This window comes from Oppia nitens, unplaced genomic scaffold (genome assembly GCF_028296485.1).
Source record: "Oppia nitens isolate AA-2021 unplaced genomic scaffold, nextdenovo-longstitch-racon4-pilon3 scaffold5_pilon_pilon_pilon, whole genome shotgun sequence".
NCBI lineage: Eukaryota > Metazoa > Arthropoda > Arachnida > Sarcoptiformes > Oppiidae > Oppia > Oppia nitens.
This window is the reverse complement of record NW_026533243.1, coordinates 5,172,353-5,193,035: the sequence shown is the minus strand read 5'-3', so window position 1 is coordinate 5,193,035 and position 20,683 is coordinate 5,172,353. Positions and strand designations below refer to the sequence as shown.

Genomic DNA, 20,683 nt, shown 5'->3' with positions numbered 1-20,683 from the left:
TATATATATATATAATAATAATAACGATTATATTGTATAATAAGTTTACATTGAATATGTTGTTATAATGTTTATAGAAGCATAAAGTGTTTTTAAGTTTTGTATTTTTATAATATACATAATACTAAGTTTTATTACATTTTTATTGTATTTGTATTGCATATACAATAATTCAGTTTTAATTTTAAAAATTTGTTTTTATTATATATAAAATAACTGCATTTAAATTATCGTTTATTATAAGCCACAAAATACAGGATTTTATGAACAACAAAAAACTACAACAATTGTCAAACAATGATATATGACTGATCCGTAAAATATAATTGCAAATTACTTACATTGAATCAGGTACTTAATTATTTTTCTTATTTTAAATTTAATAAATTTATAACTTTTAAAAAAATATTTCATTCAAAATAATTTATAAATTAATATTCATCACCAAAGTGTTGGTGTGTTTTTTGGTTATTGCATTGATGTCTACTAATAGACCAGTTTTTCGTGGAGTTTCTCACATTTCAAAACCATATATTAAATAATAATAAAATACTAATATTGTTATGTGTATTATAAAGGTTAAGAACAGCATTGGATAAGTACATTGAACTTCATATACATTATATTGTAAATTAAAAACTATTTTTTGTTGATATTATTTAATAATATATAAATATGATCTTTATTATTGTGTAGTCGACGTATTTCAAGCCCATTACAGGTATTTTTTTATTGTTGTATTAAATACTGTATGTATGCTGTAGTTTATAAAAATACTTTTTTTGTTATTATATCCGTTTATATTAAAAGAATAGCCCAAAAATATTGTCGGCTTATGAAAACTATTTATCAACTGTTCATAAATAAAGAAAATATATATAATTTTTGTAATTAAGTTTAAGAATAAAAAGTTATATTAATCATTAATCATTAATTTTTTTATAATGAAAATAAATTTATTGATAAATTAGTTATTATTTAATTTTAAAATGATATATTTCATTAAACATTTTAATATACTTAAAAAAGTAAATGTTATGTATTTTATCTGTATTTATTTACTCTAAGTTTAAATCATAAAAACATTATATTTTTTATATAGTAAAAGTTAATTGAAGTTATTTTTGTAATTATTTTAATATATTGAATTGAATATATTATTTTTATGCTGGAGTTTAAATATAAAAACTTTATTCAATTTATCATTATTATGTAGACACATACATACATTATTATAATGTATTATAATATATTTTTATAAATATATATAATGATTAGAGTATGAAAACTTAGGATTCATATAATATCTGATAGTTACTATTTAGTTGTAAAATATATTAAATTATACATAATATTAAAAAATAATCAGATATTTTTAATCAGTCTTAATTATTACTAAATATTTGATATATTTAATAGTTAGTTACTAATGATTAAAGAGTTTATTATAAATAATTAAAAATGTTGGCAAAATATCCAAAATTGTATTCTGCATCCATAATTAATATAAATTTAATTTAATACTCATTATATAAATTATAGCTATTTATACTTACAATAGCACATAGTTATTTATCTACGTTTCCATACTCTAACAATACTCAAAAATGTGATTAAGTATAAACATTTTAAATATATTTATAAAAGGAAATACAGTCAATGTATATCTAAATTTAGTAATAAATTTTATGCATGACATTAATTGAAGAATATAATGATTTACAATTAGAGACAATTATTGTTATTATTATTATTTACTCTAATTATTTATTATTTATTACTATTAATATATTAATATCATTAATAAATACTTACTTAATATCTATTATTATCATTCAAAAAAAAAAAATTAAAAATTCAAGCAATATATTAAAGCAGTTTTTAAAAAACAACTACAAGACATTTTCAATATAATAAATATAATTAGTAATAAATACAATAAAAACACGAAACCAGTCAAAATGAGAGTGAAAAATAAGATAATAGTAATAATCTATTGTATAACTTATAAACCTATTATAATCATTGCATTTACTATTTTTTGTGACAAATAAACAGTTAGTTTTTTAGATGTCATTTATTTTTAATGCTATATTTATATATAAAATATATCTTTTTGTTTAATTAGTGCTGAGAAACAGTGAGACAGTAGTTTGCAGACCATTAGAAAATTGGGTTATATATATATATATATATATATATATATAATATAAACAATTTAATTTTAAAAAGTTAAAAATATAATTAGAAAATAAACTCATAAAACTATTTTTGTTTATTAAAGCATATAATTAGTTGATAAATGACTTTTAACTGAACTATAAATAATATATGAAATGATTGAAAATATGAATTTTGAATTCAAATATTTTTGACAAAACATATATTATATGATATATAATTTGTTAATTAGATTAAGTGTATTAAAATTTGAAACATTTATCTTTAGTGATATAATTCAAAATTTATTTTAAAGTAAGATTTAGTTCATTGAAATTACTACAATATAAATATACCTAATATATATATAAATTATATTTTGGTAAACAAGTAAAAAATGTAAAACAAACTTATAATTATTTCTAAATCTTTATTAAAATATATAGCAATTGTTAAACTTAATTAGTGAAATGAATTATTATGTAAGTCAACAATAGTGTTTTTATTTTTTAAAACATAAATAATGGATAGTTTTTTTGTAATTATTCAATAATTAAAATAAATTAGTTTATGAACTTATCACATCTATCTTATAGTTAAACAACAATAAAATTATTAATAAAGATTTTAGTTTTTATCATTTATTGCTTTTAATATAAATTTTTGCCAAATAATTATAATCATATTTAATGATGTTTTACTTAGTATTAATAAAAGATTCAGTATTATTGTTATTATATATATTTTTTAAATTTTAACAATTAGCTTAAATTCATACGAATAAGCAATAACTTTATAAATATAGTCAACAATTAGTTTGTTTAAAGCATAAAGTTTTAGTGTTTATTGTCTTCTTTAGTCAAATGAAATACAATTTAATCAAACTATTAATAAAAAGTAGTTTTGTATTATAAATATGATTAATACAGGCATTGTTTTTTTAAGTTGTGTAATTCAATGTCTACTTTCATAATTTAAGTGTTTTAATTCACAAAAAAAACATTTTCAAATAACTAGATTTTATGTATCGCTGACTGTGCCATCATATTCATGACAATCAAATGCCATTATTTATTATTGATATACAATGTAATAAATATTGTAAGTTATGTCTCGACACAATCTGCTTACGGCAATATAACAATACTAATGAAAATATTACTGTACTAACGGAGGTCTAGAAAACACTTTTTATTATTATGCTATGATATTATTATAAATGATAATTTTAGTAATAGTTTATAACTCTATTTTTCAATATAAATATAAACTTTATATAAATATCTTACAGTAGAACATAAATTAAATTTATAATATTATTTATATTTTGTTAATAATTTATTATAAATGTTTTATAAATTTTAATCTAATTTTTACAATAAATGATTAATCTATTTTTTTATTATTTAATATACTAAATTAAAATAATTGATTATTTTTGTCTTGTAATAATATTTTTTATACAGTATATAAAACTAAAATACTTGTTAATTAATTTATGTAACAATTGAAAGATTTTAATAAATTGTAATTACGAAAAAATCTTGCAATAAAATAATAATAAAAAAATTTTGTATTGTTTTTGCACTGACAAACAATTGAAGTTCAGTTCACATAATCATATATACAACATATTGTTAACCAAATTGACTCTTTTTTACTGATTATTATTATATTAATAATATATAGTTTAAATTTAATTAAATAAAATAATAACATAAAAATACTTTATTAAATTTTTAAACTAAATGTTATTGATATATACTTTAATTTATTTTAATAATAACCAACTGTTTTAGTATTATTTTCAAAAAAAACTTTCAAAAAGTTTTGTTTTCTGAAATCTATACGAGCCTTTTTGTGTGTGTCTGTCTGTGTGTAGCATATTTTTTTGCGAATTTTTAAATTCTGACTTCAGATTCGGTTAGAGGAATACTAATAATGTATAAAAAAGTTGCATCTAAATTTTGATATCTCTTCGGGAACATAGACAAAATGGCGGCCAAAGTAAAGAAAATTTATAAAAAGTATAGATTTGAATAAAGCATCGAAACAAGCATAAGAAATATGCATTAAAATTTTGATATCTCTTCGGGAACATAGAGAAAATGGCGGCCAAAGTCAAAATTTTTTTTAAAACGTTTAGAATTGTATATAGCATCAAAAATAAGATATAATATTATAGATCAAAATTATTTTTTTTCAAAAAATTGCGGCAAAAGTATGATTTTAGCTGTTTATTTTGTCATACTAAATCATTTGACAGTATGACTAAAATTAATTGACAATTAATTTGCGAGGATAATAATTTATGTCGTCAAAGTTTTTTTTCTAGTAATGCTTTCTAGCATTCTTAACTGGTTTATTTAATCCAATTTAAATTAGTTAGAATTTTATTAATATGCTGTAATTAATGTAAAAATATTTTTTAAGTGTTATATAGTGATAATAATTTATGCAAATTATATATCATATATTTCAGACAAATTATATATTTAATTTGACGTACAATATTACAATAAAATATTGAATTTATCAATAAATTTGAAGTAAACAATTACCTAATAATTGTTTACAAAATAAACAAAATTTATGGTCTATATTATATAGTTATCTGCTCTGAATAAATAATTTTATTATTTAGTTATTTTGATAATTTATTTTTAAGCACATATAGATGTTGAACTAAATTGACTATTTTCTATATTATTGTTATTTATATAATAAGCTACTAGTTTAACCCGCGTAACATGTATAGTCTTGCATTCTCTTACAAATTAAAAATATTTATATGAAATTAAAATGACTGCCAAATTTGTTTCCAATCCGATCCAAGAATAAGACTTATCAACAAAATGCATTATAATGAGACCTATCGCTAGGCATATACAATAGTAAACCACAATTGAAATTCTGATTATAATAGATTATAAAAAGCAAATTTGCTAACTTTTAGAATATTTATGCTTATCAGAAAAACGTCTATAAAAAAATTTCGCGCTATTAAAAATTAATGATTTTTTGCTATAATATAGTATACATATATAGTTACAATATATGTAAAAATAAATTTACGCAATAAAGAGAAACGTCTTTGAATCTGTTAAGCAATATAAGAATATTTATTTTTTTAGTTAGATTGTAGATTACATATATAGTTAAACTCTAAGTATAAATTAATTATGCTATCCATAAAAACGTCTATAAAAAACTTATTAAAAATTGATGATTTTTTGGCATAATGGTGTATACATGTACAGTTACAATATATATAAAAATAAATTTATGCAATCAAGAGAAAAGTCTTTAAAACAGTTTAACAATATTACAATTTTTAATTTTTGTTATATTGTAGAATACATATGTGATTATAGTACATGAAAAATTATATATAATTTAGAATAATTTTTTGAGATCTTTCAGTATAAGCAAGGAAACCTCGTGCAGGCGATCTCATTATTCCTCACCCTTTTTTTAAGTGGTTGGCTTTCAGTCATTCCACTCACATCTTTTTTTAATGAGGTGATGTGCAACCCCTGATCTATAAATATATTATTATAAGTTTTTAAAACACATTACGATATACAACGTTACGTGTCTTGTTACAACCAAGTCCTGCAAATACTTTAATATCACCAATAGATCCAACTCTTGATAACGCGACGTAGAGTTGTCCATGTGAAAAAACACCATCTGGGATATAAATTGCAACTTTTTTAAATGTCTGTCCTTGGCTTTTGTTGATTGTCATTGCAAAGGCTGGCTTTATTGGAAATTGTCTTCGTTTGAATAGAAAAGGCAAATCCGTGTCTGATGGTATCAAATCTATTCTTGGTATAACTACTTGTCGTCCTTGATTCTTTCCTGTCTTAATTTCGGCTACAATGGATAAACGATGAAATTCTTTGCAGATGAGTGTTGTTCCATTACAAAGACCAATAGATGGGTTTATATTGCGCAACAACATTACAGGACAGTCTTTCTTCAAAATCAATTTATGAGAAGGAAGACCTTTAAGAACCGTAAAAATTTTAATAATTATCAATTTTTAGACAATTTCAATAGTAGTTTACAGTGAACCTGAAAAATGTAGACTCGCCAAAAATTCATCAGTAAACTGTCCATGATTATCTTTCTCAACTAATGAGTTTGCACTAAAGTACTCCATTTCATCGCCTTCAAATCTATCCATTAAGATATTATTGATTTCATCTACATGATCATTCTTTGCGGCAACAATTGTCCAGTCATTGATTGATGGTAATTCATTAAGAAAATCTTCTAATGACATGGATTTTGAACATATAGCTTCGGGTAGATTAATGAATTCTTCATTGTATGGGCTTTTACTTTCTCCTATTGATAGCAAAAAATCTGAAAATATTTGAAAATCATTAGTGAGAGAATTAAGTGCTCTTTGATTGATACTAAGATTTAATGTCTTTATTGATGGCCAGAGGTACGATCGAGTGATACAGGAATCGATCGTATCGCTTGCTGTTCCGTGTTTTATAACTGGTAATACTTGTCGAAAATCACCAGCAAATACGATTATTTTTCCGCCAAATTGTATTGTATTCAGTCTTTGATCTATACATTTCATGATGTCTTTAAATGTTCTGTCAATAGCATTGATAATGTGTTTGTTGACCATTGATACTTCATCCCATACAATCAGTTTTGCTTTTTGTATAAGTTCGGCTGTATCGCTTTGACACGAAATCCTGCAGCTCGAAGATTCATCAATTGGAATGGGGATTTTGAATCGTGAATGGGCTGTTCTACCTTTAAACAATATAATTATTAGATACAATATAGTATATATTAGAATATATTTTACCTTTAGGCATCAATATGGCAGCTATTCCACTTGATGCCACTGCCAGTGCTATATGACCTTCACTTCTAAACTTGTTTAAAAGCAAATTGAATAAAAATGTTTTCCCTGTACCACCAGCAGCGTTGAGAAAAAACTGTTTTTCTGCATTACTGTTAACGGCATTGATTATTTTTAAATAGGCTTTCTTTTGATCTTCATTTAATAGTTCTTCATTTGTCTCAACTTCTGGTCGTAGTAGTTCAGGATTGTCTTCTATTTCATCAAGTATAAGTCTTGATGTTCCATTTATTAAGTTATTATTTACTGTTGGCATTTCAGGAAAATCGGATAAAGATTTGCTGTTGGCTTCTAAATGAGATTGAATATCTTTTAAAGCGTTATTTACAAAAATATTATTTATTTGTTCGGTAATGTCGTAGTCTTCACCATGTCTTCTCTGTTCATCTCTAACATAATCTTCAGTCATACTTGTTTTATATTTTTCCCAAAGGTTTTTAGGGTTTGATGGTTGACAAAATACTAAAATTGTGGCAAACAATTCGCGAATTTGTTTAACACTTTGTGTCACTACTGCTTCATTAAGACATAGATCCCATTCCTTGTCTTGTTCTAAAAGTCCCAATGCTTCAGCGGTTGCTTTAAATGTTGAATATACTTGTCCTTTTGCCGTTCTCATGTCTTGATATGATTTTGCACCACTAATATGAAATAACAACAATCGAAAATAATATAACTCTCCTTCTGATGGATGAACTGTATAAATTCTTCCGATTGTTGGTGTCAATTGTTGTCTAAATCTTTTTTTCCAATGATTATTCTGAAACGTATAATGTTGAGGAAACTCGGGTTATAACAGATGACGACCTATTATAAATATCAATTAATTAATTATTTATTAATATTCTTATATGAATATTACCTTCAGAACTATKATTGTTAAATGCCATCCATCGCGTAAGTTCTGTTTCTTTTGGTATTGTTAACTGATCAACATCTGTAGTTTCTCTAAATGTTATAAACTGTCGGTTCTCAAGATGTACAGGTAGACGATAAACAGCCGGTGTATTTGAGTGCATTCCATAGCCAAATATGTGCCATAGCGATTCTGTTGTTGATACCCATCTACTGTCTTGATATAACTTTATTTCGTCGTTACCACAGTTTTTCTCAGTCAATCCTGCCATTGCCTTATCCTGTCCTTTATGTGTATATTTGAAAAGGTATTTGCAGCTTTGAATTGTAGAGCAAACTTCAACGTTAATATGGGCATTATATTTGCGGCTAAGACCTCGATTATATGGTACTATAAACTTATTATCGGCTGAAACAATTTCATGACCTCTTCTTAACTCAACTGTTTGACCATTGTTTCTTCTTTGGTATTTTACAAATCCTTGTTTATTTAAATAAGTCTTATCAACAAATGCCATCGGATACCCTTTAGTACATATATTATCTTTCATACAGGGTGAGGAAGGATATGCCGGGCCACAGGGTCCATGAACCATGCATTTAGTGATAGTTTCTCTTAGTATGTCATCATCATTCGGTATTTCGGCACAAACGACAGTGTTATAATCGTCAACATTTCTCAGTTTATCTGCTTCGTCTAACCAATAAATTCCATGTTGATAAGGAAGTCCTCGTTTCTGGTATTCAATAACATCTACATGAGCGATGATTTTGCCCAACACATGTTTCTTTCTTAAGTCATCGTCCAATTCTTTGCATTTTTGTTTAAACACTCGTACAATAAGATCTTGTCTGTCGTTAGCTGTCTCTCCAATTCCCAATTCTCGTGTGATTTCAGGCCATTTTGGATTGCATGTGAATGTAATAAATAAAGATGGCTTTCCATATTGGGAAACAATTGACATCGCGTCGTGATATTTAAGATTCATAGCTCGTGGACCATAAGTGAAACTCGATGGCAAAATTGTATATTGTTGACCAATGTTATTTGTTGGTATATCATTATCAACGGCGTCTCTTATGTGTCGATAATCTGCAGCTCTTAGCTGTTGTTGATTGAAACGAATCCAATTAAGACGACTGCTTTCTATTTTTACCCATGAGTCGACTGCAAACTGTTGATATAAACGTCGGCATCGATGGATATGAGAATTTATTCTGTAGTGAAACACATAATTGTAGTACTGCATTGCGGTTACTTTCTTTGTGTGTGCCGTATTTAAACTTTTAACTGAAAAATGCCAACCAAAATCACCTTTTATAAAAATAAAATTATAAATTAAACAATCATTAAATTTTAATTTAATATATACCTTTAGGAAACAACAGTGCATATGCAAGTGCGTCATACGAACGGTGATTATGGTTGATGTTTTGAATTTCATTTGACTTTAATTTAATTCTAATATCCAATGGACAATTACGATTTTCTTGCGGTATTATTGCAGCAAAATCGGAAGCTGTCGGCGCGTTATATGTTCTTCTATCGATTGTAGGTCCTTCAGCTAGAATCTTTATATCAATTTCATATGGATCAATGCTATCATACTGATCAATTGTCATCTTCAAGTTGTTTACATATGGATTATTTTCGCGCATCATTGGCATTAAAATGTTGACAATGTCTTGATTAAGGCCATTCATAACGTGCATTCGGTTATTCGATTCGTTTTCAGTGTCGTAAAAGTACAATTGCATAAATTGAGGGCTCGCTCCAGGTTGTGGCAATATTGATCCCATGCGGTGATACATGTTTCCTTGAATCTTAAATGCACACAAACCATCACGCGTTGGCTCCTCGAACTTTGCACCGACTGAAACAAAACAAAAGTTAGAATTGTATGCACGTATATTACTCAAAAATGAATGTCTATAATTAGGATTTGTCATTAGGTTGGCGAGTTCATCAGGTATTGGTTGAAACGGCGGCAAACTGATGAGACCCTTATTACAACATTTGGAATACTTGGGCTCGTTTTTTGATCCATGTGTCTTCTCTATCACCCAAAACATGGCTCCACAGTATTGACACTTGCGATCCATACGTCCAAAATCGTTTCTTTCTGGTCTAGCGTTTCCTCGAAATGATTTATAAAAGCGTCCCAATTGATGATAACGCTGGCGATCTGCATCAGTTCTTACTCCTCTCAATACTTCTGTTTCATTTATTCGTCTTTGTGTTACGCGTAAAGTTTCGGCAGCAAGTCTTATACTTCTTTCTTCTTGTGTCTCATTCAATCGACATTCAATATTTCGTAAACGATTGGATTTTAGTCTCCGTTCTCTTTCCATTTGAGATTCATTCAACCTTCTATTTGTGTCGCGTTGTCTATTGGCTTTAAGTCTATTCTCTCTTTCTTCTGTTGTTTCCATTAATCTTCTTATTTTACTCGGTGTCACATTGTATTCCATAGGAGATTGGCTGATGTTTGTAAGTGAAATGTCAGTCAATGACGCTTCCAACTGATCCAGAGTTGGTTCCATTATGTAAACACTCGTTTATACGTTATTCAAAAAATCCTTATATTTTTATCTGTTATGTAGGAATAGGAAAAACTTATCTAAATTAAATAGTTTAAGTATACTTATCTTATAAAATAAATCCAAATATCCAATTGATTCCTCGAAGGTAAGGCAAATGATAGCAAAATTGATGAAAATAACAAATGAAAACAGATTTGTAGTCAAAATGAAAACAAAGTGATATTTAAACTTATAATTCACGCGTTTATTAAATATTTATTAAATCACGTGATTTATTAAAATTGTTATGTATTTAATGATTAATAGATAAATAATTTTTTTTTCTCGTGCAATAAGTAAAATAGTACAATTTTGAAAATATAAAAATTTTGAAAAAAAATTAATAATTTTATTGTTATAAAAATTTTTGCATTTGAAAAAATTTTACAAAAATTTAGCACAGGTAGCTAACCTCCCGGTGCTTTGTGACTCATATAATATAGCCAAATGTAATTCCACAACATCAGCCTACCTGAGCCTAAAACCTACCAGTGCTCAATAATCATTAAAAATTTTCCATAGAAATAACATTGATTTTAATAAAAATTGAAAATTTTAACACAAATTGAAAATTTTTGCATTTGAGAAAATTTTACAAAAATTTAGCACAGGTAGCTTACCTCCCGGTGCCCTAAGACTCACACAATATAGCAAAGTGTAATTACACAACACCTGCCTACCTGTCCTTAAAACCTACCAGTGCTAAATAAACATTTAAAATTTCCCATAGAAATAACATTGCTTTCAATAAAAATTGAAAATTTTCACACAAATTGGAAATTTTTGCATTTGAGGAAATTTTACAAAAATTTAGCACAGGTAGCTAACCTCCCGGTGCCGTGTGACTTATAGAATATAGCAATATGTTATTACACAGCATCTGCCTACCTATCCCTAAAACCTACCTGAGCTCAATAATCATTTAAAATTTACAATAGAAATAACATTACTTTAAATAATAATTGAAAATATAACAATACATTTTTAGATTTGAATTAAAATATGGTTGTTGATGAAATGTGCACGCATACAAACAGAACTATTATCTTAAAGTGTTATATTGATTATAGCAAATTTTTACAAAAGCTTTCAAAATTGCTTAAAATGATTTAAGCATTATTAATCATAATATTGCAATTATTACAACTATTTATAATAAATAGGACTGACTTTGATTTTGTTACATAAATTGAATGTTAAATATACTTCATTATTCAAAGATATTTATTATTATTATTATTATTATCAATAAAAAATTTATAATTATTTTATATCTTCCTTATTCGGTATTTTCATAATAAGCAATCTGTTGTAAGATTTCCAAATCTTTCTTAATTATATTTTTGTCTAAATAGAAATGTTGAATATATATATATATATATATATATATATATATATACAATAAATATTATAAATTATAAGTATCTACGACTTTAATTACATAATGTTTTTTTACAAAATATTACAAATGTATATCTTTACCTTTATATATATATATTATGACTCTAAATAACATACTATTTTAACAAATATTAATTAAAAGTAAAAAACTATAATCATATTTTATATCATATCTACTTATTGCTATAGATATTAATAAATTATTGGATAACTCTATATAAGTAATATAATAAATATATGATAAAATAAACTTCTCTTTTATAGAGAAACAAAAGTTTTATATAATATTTTCCATAGAAACTACTGATTGACGACATTTCAAATATATTACAAATGACTTCATGTGGTGTTTGTATGTGTTGGCCGTCTATTTTAAAAACCTGTTCATTACTACTTCTACTACTATAACTAGTAAACTAATATCACATTTACATTATGTACACAACTATTGCAATATTGATACAAAACGGGTATTTATGAGAGAAACTCATAAAAAATACTTTAAACACAATAACAATAAGTTATTAAAATTTAAATGTAATACAATAATAGTATGCAATTGTGTGTCTCAATGACAAACACTTTTAATATTATTGTGTTTATGTGAATATTGAGATTCAATATTTTTCAGCAATTAATTTGTTTCAATAAAATTTTTAAAATCTTATACTTTCACGATTTTTGTTGTAATATTTAATTACAAATAAATTTACACATCATAGTCCAGGTATTTATAAATTATATATATATATATATATAATCATTGTATCAAATCCTATAAGAACTTATCAAAATCCTATAAGACATATCAAAAAATTATATGATATATAATTTTCATGTTTTTTAAAACAATAAATATAAAACTAAAGACAATTTGCTGATTGTTTTTATTATATTAGTTTTGAGGAAAACTAATTAAATTCTTGTGAGTCATTCATTGAATTTGCTTATCAGGTAATTGTAGTCTATATTCATTGCATAAAACGCTTATACATTACTGTATGTATTGTCTGTCTGTCCTTCATTTCAGTCAGTTTTTAGATCAAAAGGTTTAAATTGTTATTAAATTTAATTTTATGAATTTATTGTGATTTAAAATACTATTTTTATTGTTGCATTTTATTAATTATAGTTAATAACATCTGTAATTATGGCATAAAAACAGTATTATTATAACTAACATATTATATACAAATCTAATCGTTGTATTTTTAACAAATTTAATTTGTTGTTATTTATTATTTAATTTGTGGTCTCATTTGATATTATTTTGCAGATATTTTCTTGAAAGTCATTTCCATATTTTTGTGTAATACTGTAATAAATATAAATATAAAATATTAATATTCATAAGGAAATTAAAACCTAATATTTAATTGTTGTTACCATTAATATAGTGATCGTTAAGTGAAAGCAAGACATGGAATCTCAAAAAGTTTGGGTCAATGATGTAAATGAGGGATACGTTTTGGGAAACATTGTCGACATCGGACCCAATGGTCCCACAGTTCAGACATCTAATAATAAAGTGAGTTTCATATATCTTCAATATATATGTAATCATTAGATAATTTTTTAATTTTATTATTTTTAAAACTTATAATAGACTTTTATGTTATTACAAATAGCAAGTATATTTTTATATAAATACTATTAAGTGTAGTAAATGATTAAATTATAAATATATTTGTAATAATTAATTAATTTTTAAAATAAAGTTTTGATAATATAGAATAAAACGTTTTATACAAACATTTTATTTTTTTGCTTAAATAATAGCTTTAGTTTAGTTATTATGAAAGTAATTTATTTATAATTGTATTAAAATAATTAATTAAATAATTAATACTATAGTAAAATACAGTATATAATTAAATTAATTAATAACTTAATTCATAGCAAATTCAAGCCACATATGATGGCGTATTTCCCGCAGAAGAAGACGACAACAAAGAAGTCGAAGACAACTGTATGTTTAAAACTAAGAGTCAATTGATTTATTATAAGTTATAAACAAAAATAATTATACAATAAATTGTGTGAAAAATATCTCAATGAATTCAGTTTTTGTGAAAAAAAGTATTAGTAACTTAAGTATTATTAAAAGTATTATTATTATTAAACAATATTGAGAAAAGTTATATTTTTCACACAATTTTATGTAAATTCAAAGTTATAAAAATTTAACTTTTGATTTGAATTATTTAAAATTGATTTTTTAAAAAATTGTTTGATTAATAGGTGCCCTTATGTTTCTCAATGAGGCAACACTTCTCAACAATATTCGCTTGAGATATAAAAAGGATAAAATATATGTAAGTCATTGACTTTTCATTTATGTTTATTTCACTTTAAATACTAAAACTTTTTTTAATTTTTACTTTTATATTATTTTAGTAAAATATTGTAAATATAAATATATTTAAAATTACAAATGTCTTTAAAAGATTTAATTAAAAAAATATTAAATTAGTAATTGTAATTAATTGAAATTATAAGTGATACTTAACTTTATTATATTTATTTTAATATATTATATTGCAATATATTTTTAGTACAATAATTAAATAACTGATAATACAATTTACTAATTGAGTAATTATTTAGTAAATTGATATTATCCAAAGTTTTAGTAATTACTGACTCAAACAAATAAATAATTTTTTATAAATTACAGACAATTTTAATATTTAAAAAAATAAATTTTCCTAAATAGACATATGTGGCTAATATCTTAATAGCTGTAAATCCATACTTTGAAGTAAAGGATTTATATTCAAGCAATACATTGAAGTCATATCAGGGAAAATCATTGGGAACTATGTCTCCACACGTATTTGCTATCGGTATGGAAGACAACAAAAATTTTTGTTATGTATTTAACAAAAAGTTTATTGTTTTATATTATATTACAATACGTATTGTCAATAATGAGAATAATGTCTTAATTTGTTTTTTGTTGTTGTTATATAACATAATAGATTGCTTACAGTAATTAGAGTATTCAAAAATAATATAACAATTATTATATAAATATTATTTTTAACGTAATCTAATATTTCCATTTATTATTATAAAAAAATATTTATTATTATAATTCTTATCCTTATTCTAATAAAATAAAACAAAACTTATAATTAAATCTAAATTATAATTTCTTATTTTAAAGTTATTAATTCTTAAATAGATACAGTATTTTCATAACAATATATGTAAGTTACAGTACAGTACTATAGCTTAAATATTAATATATATTAATCACTAGAATATGATTACATTATGTAATAAAAAACATATTAAATCATGAATATTGTTTTAATTTGTTTCAAATAAAACTTTTGATAACATAATTATGATCTTTATATTGCAAACCATTAGCTGATAAGGCATTTCGTGATATGAGAGCCACAAAACAAAGTCAATCTATTGTTGTTAGCGGTGAGAGTGGCGCCGGAAAGACAGAGTCCACCAAATATGTGCTCCGATACCTATGCGAGTCGTGGGGGTCACAGTCCGGTCAGATTGAACAACTCATACTCGACGGTAATTTATGCTTTATTTTTATACCATTATAGGTATCTAATGTTAAATCATTATTGTGTTATAGATAAAGAGCATATTATTAAAATTATTACAATTGAAAATTTAAATTTAAAATGATTTATCATTTAATTAAAATTTTTATATTATATATAAAAATATTTTTAAAATAAATATTTTTGATAATAATGAATTTAACTTATGATTCTGTCACTAAAATAATAACGATTTATAATATTATTTTTACTTTAACATTATTTAATATCATTTATAAAATTTTAAATAATGTTTGAAATATACAGCAAATCCCGTTTTGGAGGCCTTCGGTAACGCAAAGACAATGAGAAACAATAATAGTTCGCGATTTGGAAAATTCATTGAAATTCATTTCAACGCTAAAGTAAACATTTATTTCATTATTGCATACCTTTTGGATCGTATATTAAATTTAAGAAAAATAGCATTTAATTTCAGAACTTAGACTTTAGATATTTTTAATGCCTATTATTAATCAACAAGTTGTATATATTTCATTGCTTCACATAATTTATCAATAATTATTAATATTATAAAAATTAGTTTTAAGTGTAATTTTTTTAATCATAGCTATAAAGTGTAATTTAAATAAATGTTGAAATAAAAATTATTTACAAAATTGTAGCACACAGTAGTTGGTGGATATATTTCGCATTATTTGTTGGAAAAATCACGAATATGTGGTCAAAGTGTTTCTGAAAGGAATTACCATATTTTCTACCAGCTTTGTGCTGGACTACCGGCGCCAGCATTTGCTAAATTAAAGTTGTCTTCACCCGACAAATTTCATTATCTCAATAGAGGTTGCACTCAATTCTTTAGTGGCAAACAATCGGACGGTCAGCTAAATGCCGACCGAAAGTCAGCTCAACACCAAAACTATGGTCCACTTAAGGACCCAATTGTTGACGATATCAAAGACTTTAAAGCAATGGATAGTGCACTCAATCATTTCGGTGTCAGTGATGTCCAACGTATGGCTATTTACCAAACAGTTGCCGCTGTCTTACATCTGGGAAACATTGTTTTCGAGGAAAGCAATGATGACTCTAAAGGTTTGACTTTTTTAATATTATAATATATCATAATTTTTGTCAATTTTTATATATCTATTAAATTCATTGTCAAATCCAATCCAATGCATTCGTCTTGAAAATTGTCTTAAATTATAAAAATTAAAAATATTGATAAATTATATGTCAAATTATATGCTATATTTAAAATTCGTTAATTTAGACAAACAATATCGTGTTATTTGCTAATAAAATTATATTAACAAATATAATGTAACAAACCATTAACTTAAGTGCATTTCACTAAATTATTTCATAATTTATATACTATTTATGCTTTAAACCTATTAACAAATTATGCTATTAATTTTACTAACAATTTGTTATTCTTATAATTATATTATGTAATAGTCTAATAGTTTAATTAGTCTAATACTAAATGAATATAAACAAAAAATTATTAACCATAGCTAACAATTAATACTTCTTATATATAATTTAGATTAATTGCATGAATTGTTTTTTCTTATTTTTTTATTGTTATAGATTCAAATGCATCCAAATCTGGTGTGTTTTTTTTAATTATTTTATTTAATACGATTATTATTTTTAAAAATAAATAGCTATAGAATTTATCAATTAATAATTATATATCTAAATATTATTTATTGCATTGGATAGCATTTTAGATAAGTTAATATTATTTAATTTCAAACAATTGGTTTATTTAAATAAATTTGTCATTTATAAGGTGGTTGTCGAGTGGCTGCTCAGTCGCGGCCTTCATTGGAAACGGTGGCCGAACTTATTGGTGTGGATTGCGATCAATTACAACAAAGTTTATTGTCTCGAGTCATGCAAACACCGGGAGGCGGTTCTAAAGTAAGATTTTATTTGTATTATTTGGTTTAAAATAATTACCGTAATATTATTAATTATTTTCAAAAAATAGGGCACAATATATATGGTGCCATTGAAAGTATATGAGGCCCAGAATGCTAGGGATGCGTTGGCCAAAGCTATATACTCCAAGATATTTGATTTTATTGTTAAAACCATCAATAAATCGATACCATTTTCGACGTCTGCCCATTATATCGGTGTCCTCGATATCGCCGGTTTTGAATATTTCGAGAACAATAGTTTTGAACAATTTTGTATTAATTACTGCAATGAAAAATTGCAGCAGTTTTTCAATGAAAGAATATTAAAAGAGGAACAAACTCTTTATGAAAGGGAAGGTTTGGGACTCAAGAAAATTGAATTTATTGATAATCAGGATTGTATTGATTTATTGGAGGGCAAGAGCTCCGGTATATTTGACTTATTAGATGAAGAATCAAAACTACCGAAGCCATCAACCGTACACTTTACAGAAACGGTACATAAAACTAATGGAACTCATTTCCGATTAGCTGTTCCCAGAAAGTCAAAACTCAGGAGTCATCGAGAGATTCGCGACGACGAAGGTTTCCTTATTAGACACTTTGCTGGTGCTGTATGTTATGAGACACAAGCATTCATAGACAAGAACAACGATGCACTTCACGCTTCTCTCGAAGCACTGATGGTTGAGGCCAACAATCCTCTGCTAAAACAACTGTTTACTGTCGACGACAAAAACAGCAAAAATGCAAACAATAACTTTAGTCTTATAAATAATAACTTCAGCTCTAAGACTAAAACGGCTAACAAATTGGCGTTTGTGTCAGTCGGCGGCAAATTTCGATCGCAATTATTGGAACTGATGTCCAAACTGAGATCAACGGGAACTCATTTTATACGATGTATTAAACCAAATCCAAATATGGTGGCCCATCAATTTGAAGGGACACAAATAATGTCACAATTGCGGTGCTCGGGTATGACATCAGTCTTGGAACTCATGCAAATGGGTTACCCCTCGCGGGCAGCTTTTGCTGATCTCTACGCTATGTACTCCAAGTTTTTGCCGCCCGAATTGGCCCGACTTGATCCGAGACTTTTTTGTCGGGCTCTGTTTAAGGCACTCGGATTAAATGAAACGGATTTCCGTTTTGGTGCGACTAAAATATTTTTCCGTCCCGGAAAGTTTGCAGAGTTTGACCAAATCATGAAAAGCGATTCCGACCATTTGGCACAACTCATCGAAAAAGTCCAGAAATGGCTTCTTCAGTCACGATGGAAAAAGACTCAGTGGTGTTGTCTATCAGTTATCAAATGTAAGTTTTTATACTAATGTCATCTAATTATGTATAATAAAAAAATATTTTTTAAGTATTTCTGTAAATTAATTCTAATTTATTAGCAATTAATATCTTTTAAAATAATCTTTTTTATCCTTTTTAGTAAAAAACAAAATTCAATATCGAAGGCAACAAATTATAATAATTCAAAAAAATATTCGTATGATGAATGCACTGAATAAATATAGACCCAGGTAATTGATTTATTTAATAGTATTCATACAAAAAAAAACTTTTTTGTGTCGTTGTTTTAATATAAAGAAAATTTATAATTACATTATGTTTTTAATTATTAAATTACAGATACAAAGGACTCATAAAAGTTAAACAATTAAAAAGTCATTTATTGCAAATCCATGAGTTGTCTAAACATTTGACATCAAATTCAGACAAAGAGATGTTCGATAAGTTGTTGAAAAAAGTGGACTCAGATATGAGTCAATTGATGAATAAATTGAGAAACGATAATAAAATTAATTCAAAAGAAATTGATCGAGAAATCCAACAAATGAATGAATCAATTAATGGGAATATATCTCAATTGAAAGGAAAGTTAGCCGAACAGGAAAGGCTATTAAAGATACAAAAACAGATGGAAATTGAAAGAAAACAAAGAGAAGAGGAAGAAAGGAAAGTCAATGAATTGGAAGAAAATAAGAGAAAAAAGGCTGAAATGGAAGAGAAAGCACGTCTTGAAGCTATTGCTGTCGCGGAGAGAGAGGCCAAAGCAGCTAAAGAAGAACTGGAGAAACAAATTAAGAATCAAAGTCTTTTAGAGACAGAATTGAAACGCATTGAACAGGAAAAACGTGATTATGAATTAGCTGCTCGATTGGCTCAAGACTCTGAATCAACTATAAGTGATGATTGGCAGTCATCACCGACAATGCTTCCCAGATCTGCAGCCGTAAGCCATATATTAATTTGTAATTTATATCATTGTATTAATGGCATCATATGAATAGGTTATAGAACAAAGACAATCGGCGGCCAACAAGAAATATAAATTAGAGAAATGGAAATATTCAGACCTGAGAGACACAATCAACACTTCGTGTGATATCGAGCTTCTGGAGGCCTGTCGTGAAGAGTTTCATCGACGGCTTAAAGTATATCACTCGTGGAAATCGCGCGCCAATAGAAATAAGACAACAAATGGTGAACAACAACAAAGAGCACCCAATAGTATACTCGACCACAACTCTAATATTAGTATCAAAGGGATTAATGACGGTTCCCAACGGTATTTTCGGCTACCGTTTAACAAACCAAATACACCTAACGGTCATAAGGGCTGGTGGTTCGCACACTTTGATGGCCAATGGATTGCTCGCCAAATGGAGATTCATCCCGAAAAGCAGCCCATCTTATTGATAGCCGGTTTGTTTATTAACATTAATTTTTAAATTTAATTAATTTAAACAAAAATTTAAATAATTAATGATAGGACGGGACGACATGCAAATGTGTGAACTAAGCTTAGAGGAGACCCGACTGACCAGCAAAAGAGGGGCACAAATACTAGAGCAAGAGTTTGAAAATGAATGGATCAGAAATGGTGGCAAACCATACGTGAGGGGTCAAAATGATCACAATTTAATCCAGTAATTTATAATTAAATTTTTAATAAATAATAATAATATTGTATATTTAAATAACATAAATAACATTATAAAAACTAACTTTCATTTTCACTTACATTTTACAGATTATAAATGCATGCATTCATTCATTTTGTACTAATTAAATGTTGACTAAAAAACACTTAACAAACAATCAAGTCTTTTAGTTTTTATTTTAAAGAATATTTTAATATTAGATAAGAAAATATATATTAAATATTAATATTTTATATAAAATTATTTTATTATACAGTATAGTAATTATTTTGATGTTATTGATTAATCTTATAGTCAATAATCAAAAATTTAAATTTATAGATAAGTTGGTAATGTTTAAATAATAAAAAGATA

At 25.8% G+C, this 20,683-nt stretch overlaps 3 protein-coding genes across 9 annotated transcripts; 1 reads left to right on the top strand and 2 right to left on the bottom strand.

The window, feature by feature from the left end:
* The first annotated feature begins 222 nt into the window (after positions 1-222).
* On the top strand, positions 223-20,538 carry LOC128961466 (unconventional myosin-VI-like). Of its 7 annotated transcripts, none has more exons than XM_054307708.1 (17): positions 12,388-12,623; positions 13,173-13,205; positions 13,294-13,424; positions 13,796-13,865; positions 14,138-14,211; positions 14,613-14,742; positions 15,275-15,439; positions 15,739-15,836; positions 16,098-16,527; positions 17,032-17,052; positions 17,237-17,367; positions 17,438-18,686; positions 18,814-18,904; positions 19,014-19,617; positions 19,676-20,090; positions 20,158-20,314; positions 20,419-20,538. In XM_054307708.1, exons 3-17 carry the CDS (start codon positions 13,317-13,319, stop codon positions 20,423-20,425), a joined length of 3,750 nt encoding a protein of 1,249 aa, XP_054163683.1. In that variant the 5' UTR covers positions 12,388-12,623; positions 13,173-13,205; positions 13,294-13,316; the 3' UTR covers positions 20,426-20,538. The 7 variants fall into 7 exon arrangements, with proteins under 7 accessions (XP_054163682.1, XP_054163683.1, XP_054163681.1 ...); XM_054307706.1 differs by having other exon boundaries at positions 13,173-13,213; XM_054307705.1 differs by lacking the exon at positions 12,388-12,623 and adding an exon at positions 12,924-12,945 and having other exon boundaries at positions 13,173-13,213.
* LOC128961573 (ATP-dependent DNA helicase pif1-like) lies at positions 5,726-7,676 on the bottom strand. The gene is made up of 3 exons (XM_054307825.1): positions 7,001-7,676; positions 6,241-6,945; positions 5,726-6,171 (listed from the first exon to the last, which is right to left on the bottom strand). The coding sequence occupies exons 1-3, from the start codon at positions 7,674-7,676 to the stop codon at positions 5,726-5,728; spliced, it is 1,827 nt and encodes a 608-aa protein (XP_054163800.1).
* Positions 7,848-10,456, bottom strand: LOC128961572 (uncharacterized). Its single transcript, XM_054307823.1, has 3 exons — positions 9,286-10,456; positions 7,920-9,227; positions 7,848-7,864 (listed from the first exon to the last, which is right to left on the bottom strand). The coding sequence occupies exons 1-3, from the start codon at positions 10,454-10,456 to the stop codon at positions 7,848-7,850; spliced, it is 2,496 nt and encodes an 831-aa protein (XP_054163798.1).
* Positions 20,539-20,683: the final 145 nt, after the last annotated feature.

What these genes read in the sequence shown, in the direction of transcription:
- LOC128961573 (XM_054307825.1), bottom strand. Translation starts at nt 7,676, where the DNA reads ATGAGAACGGCAAAAGGACAAGTATATTCAACATTTAAAGCAACCGCT. An exon ending in TGCCATATTGATGCCTAAAG is followed by an intron (nt 6,946 to 7,000) that starts GTAAAATATATT and finishes TATTGTTTAAAG; the next exon opens with GTAGAACAGCCCATTCACGA. An exon ending in GGCGAGTCTACATTTTTCAG is followed by an intron (nt 6,172 to 6,240) that starts GTTCACTGTAAA and finishes CGGTTCTTAAAG; the next exon opens with GTCTTCCTTCTCATAAATTG.
- LOC128961466 (XM_054307707.1), top strand. Translation starts at nt 13,317, where the DNA reads ATGGAATCTCAAAAAGTTTGGGTCAATGATGTAAATGAGGGATACGTT. An exon ending in AAGCAATGATGACTCTAAAG is followed by an intron (nt 16,528 to 17,031) that starts GTTTGACTTTTT and finishes TTATTGTTATAG; the next exon opens with ATTCAAATGCATCCAAATCT. An exon ending in CTGAATAAATATAGACCCAG is followed by an intron (nt 18,905 to 19,013) that starts GTAATTGATTTA and finishes ATTAAATTACAG; the next exon opens with ATACAAAGGACTCATAAAAG.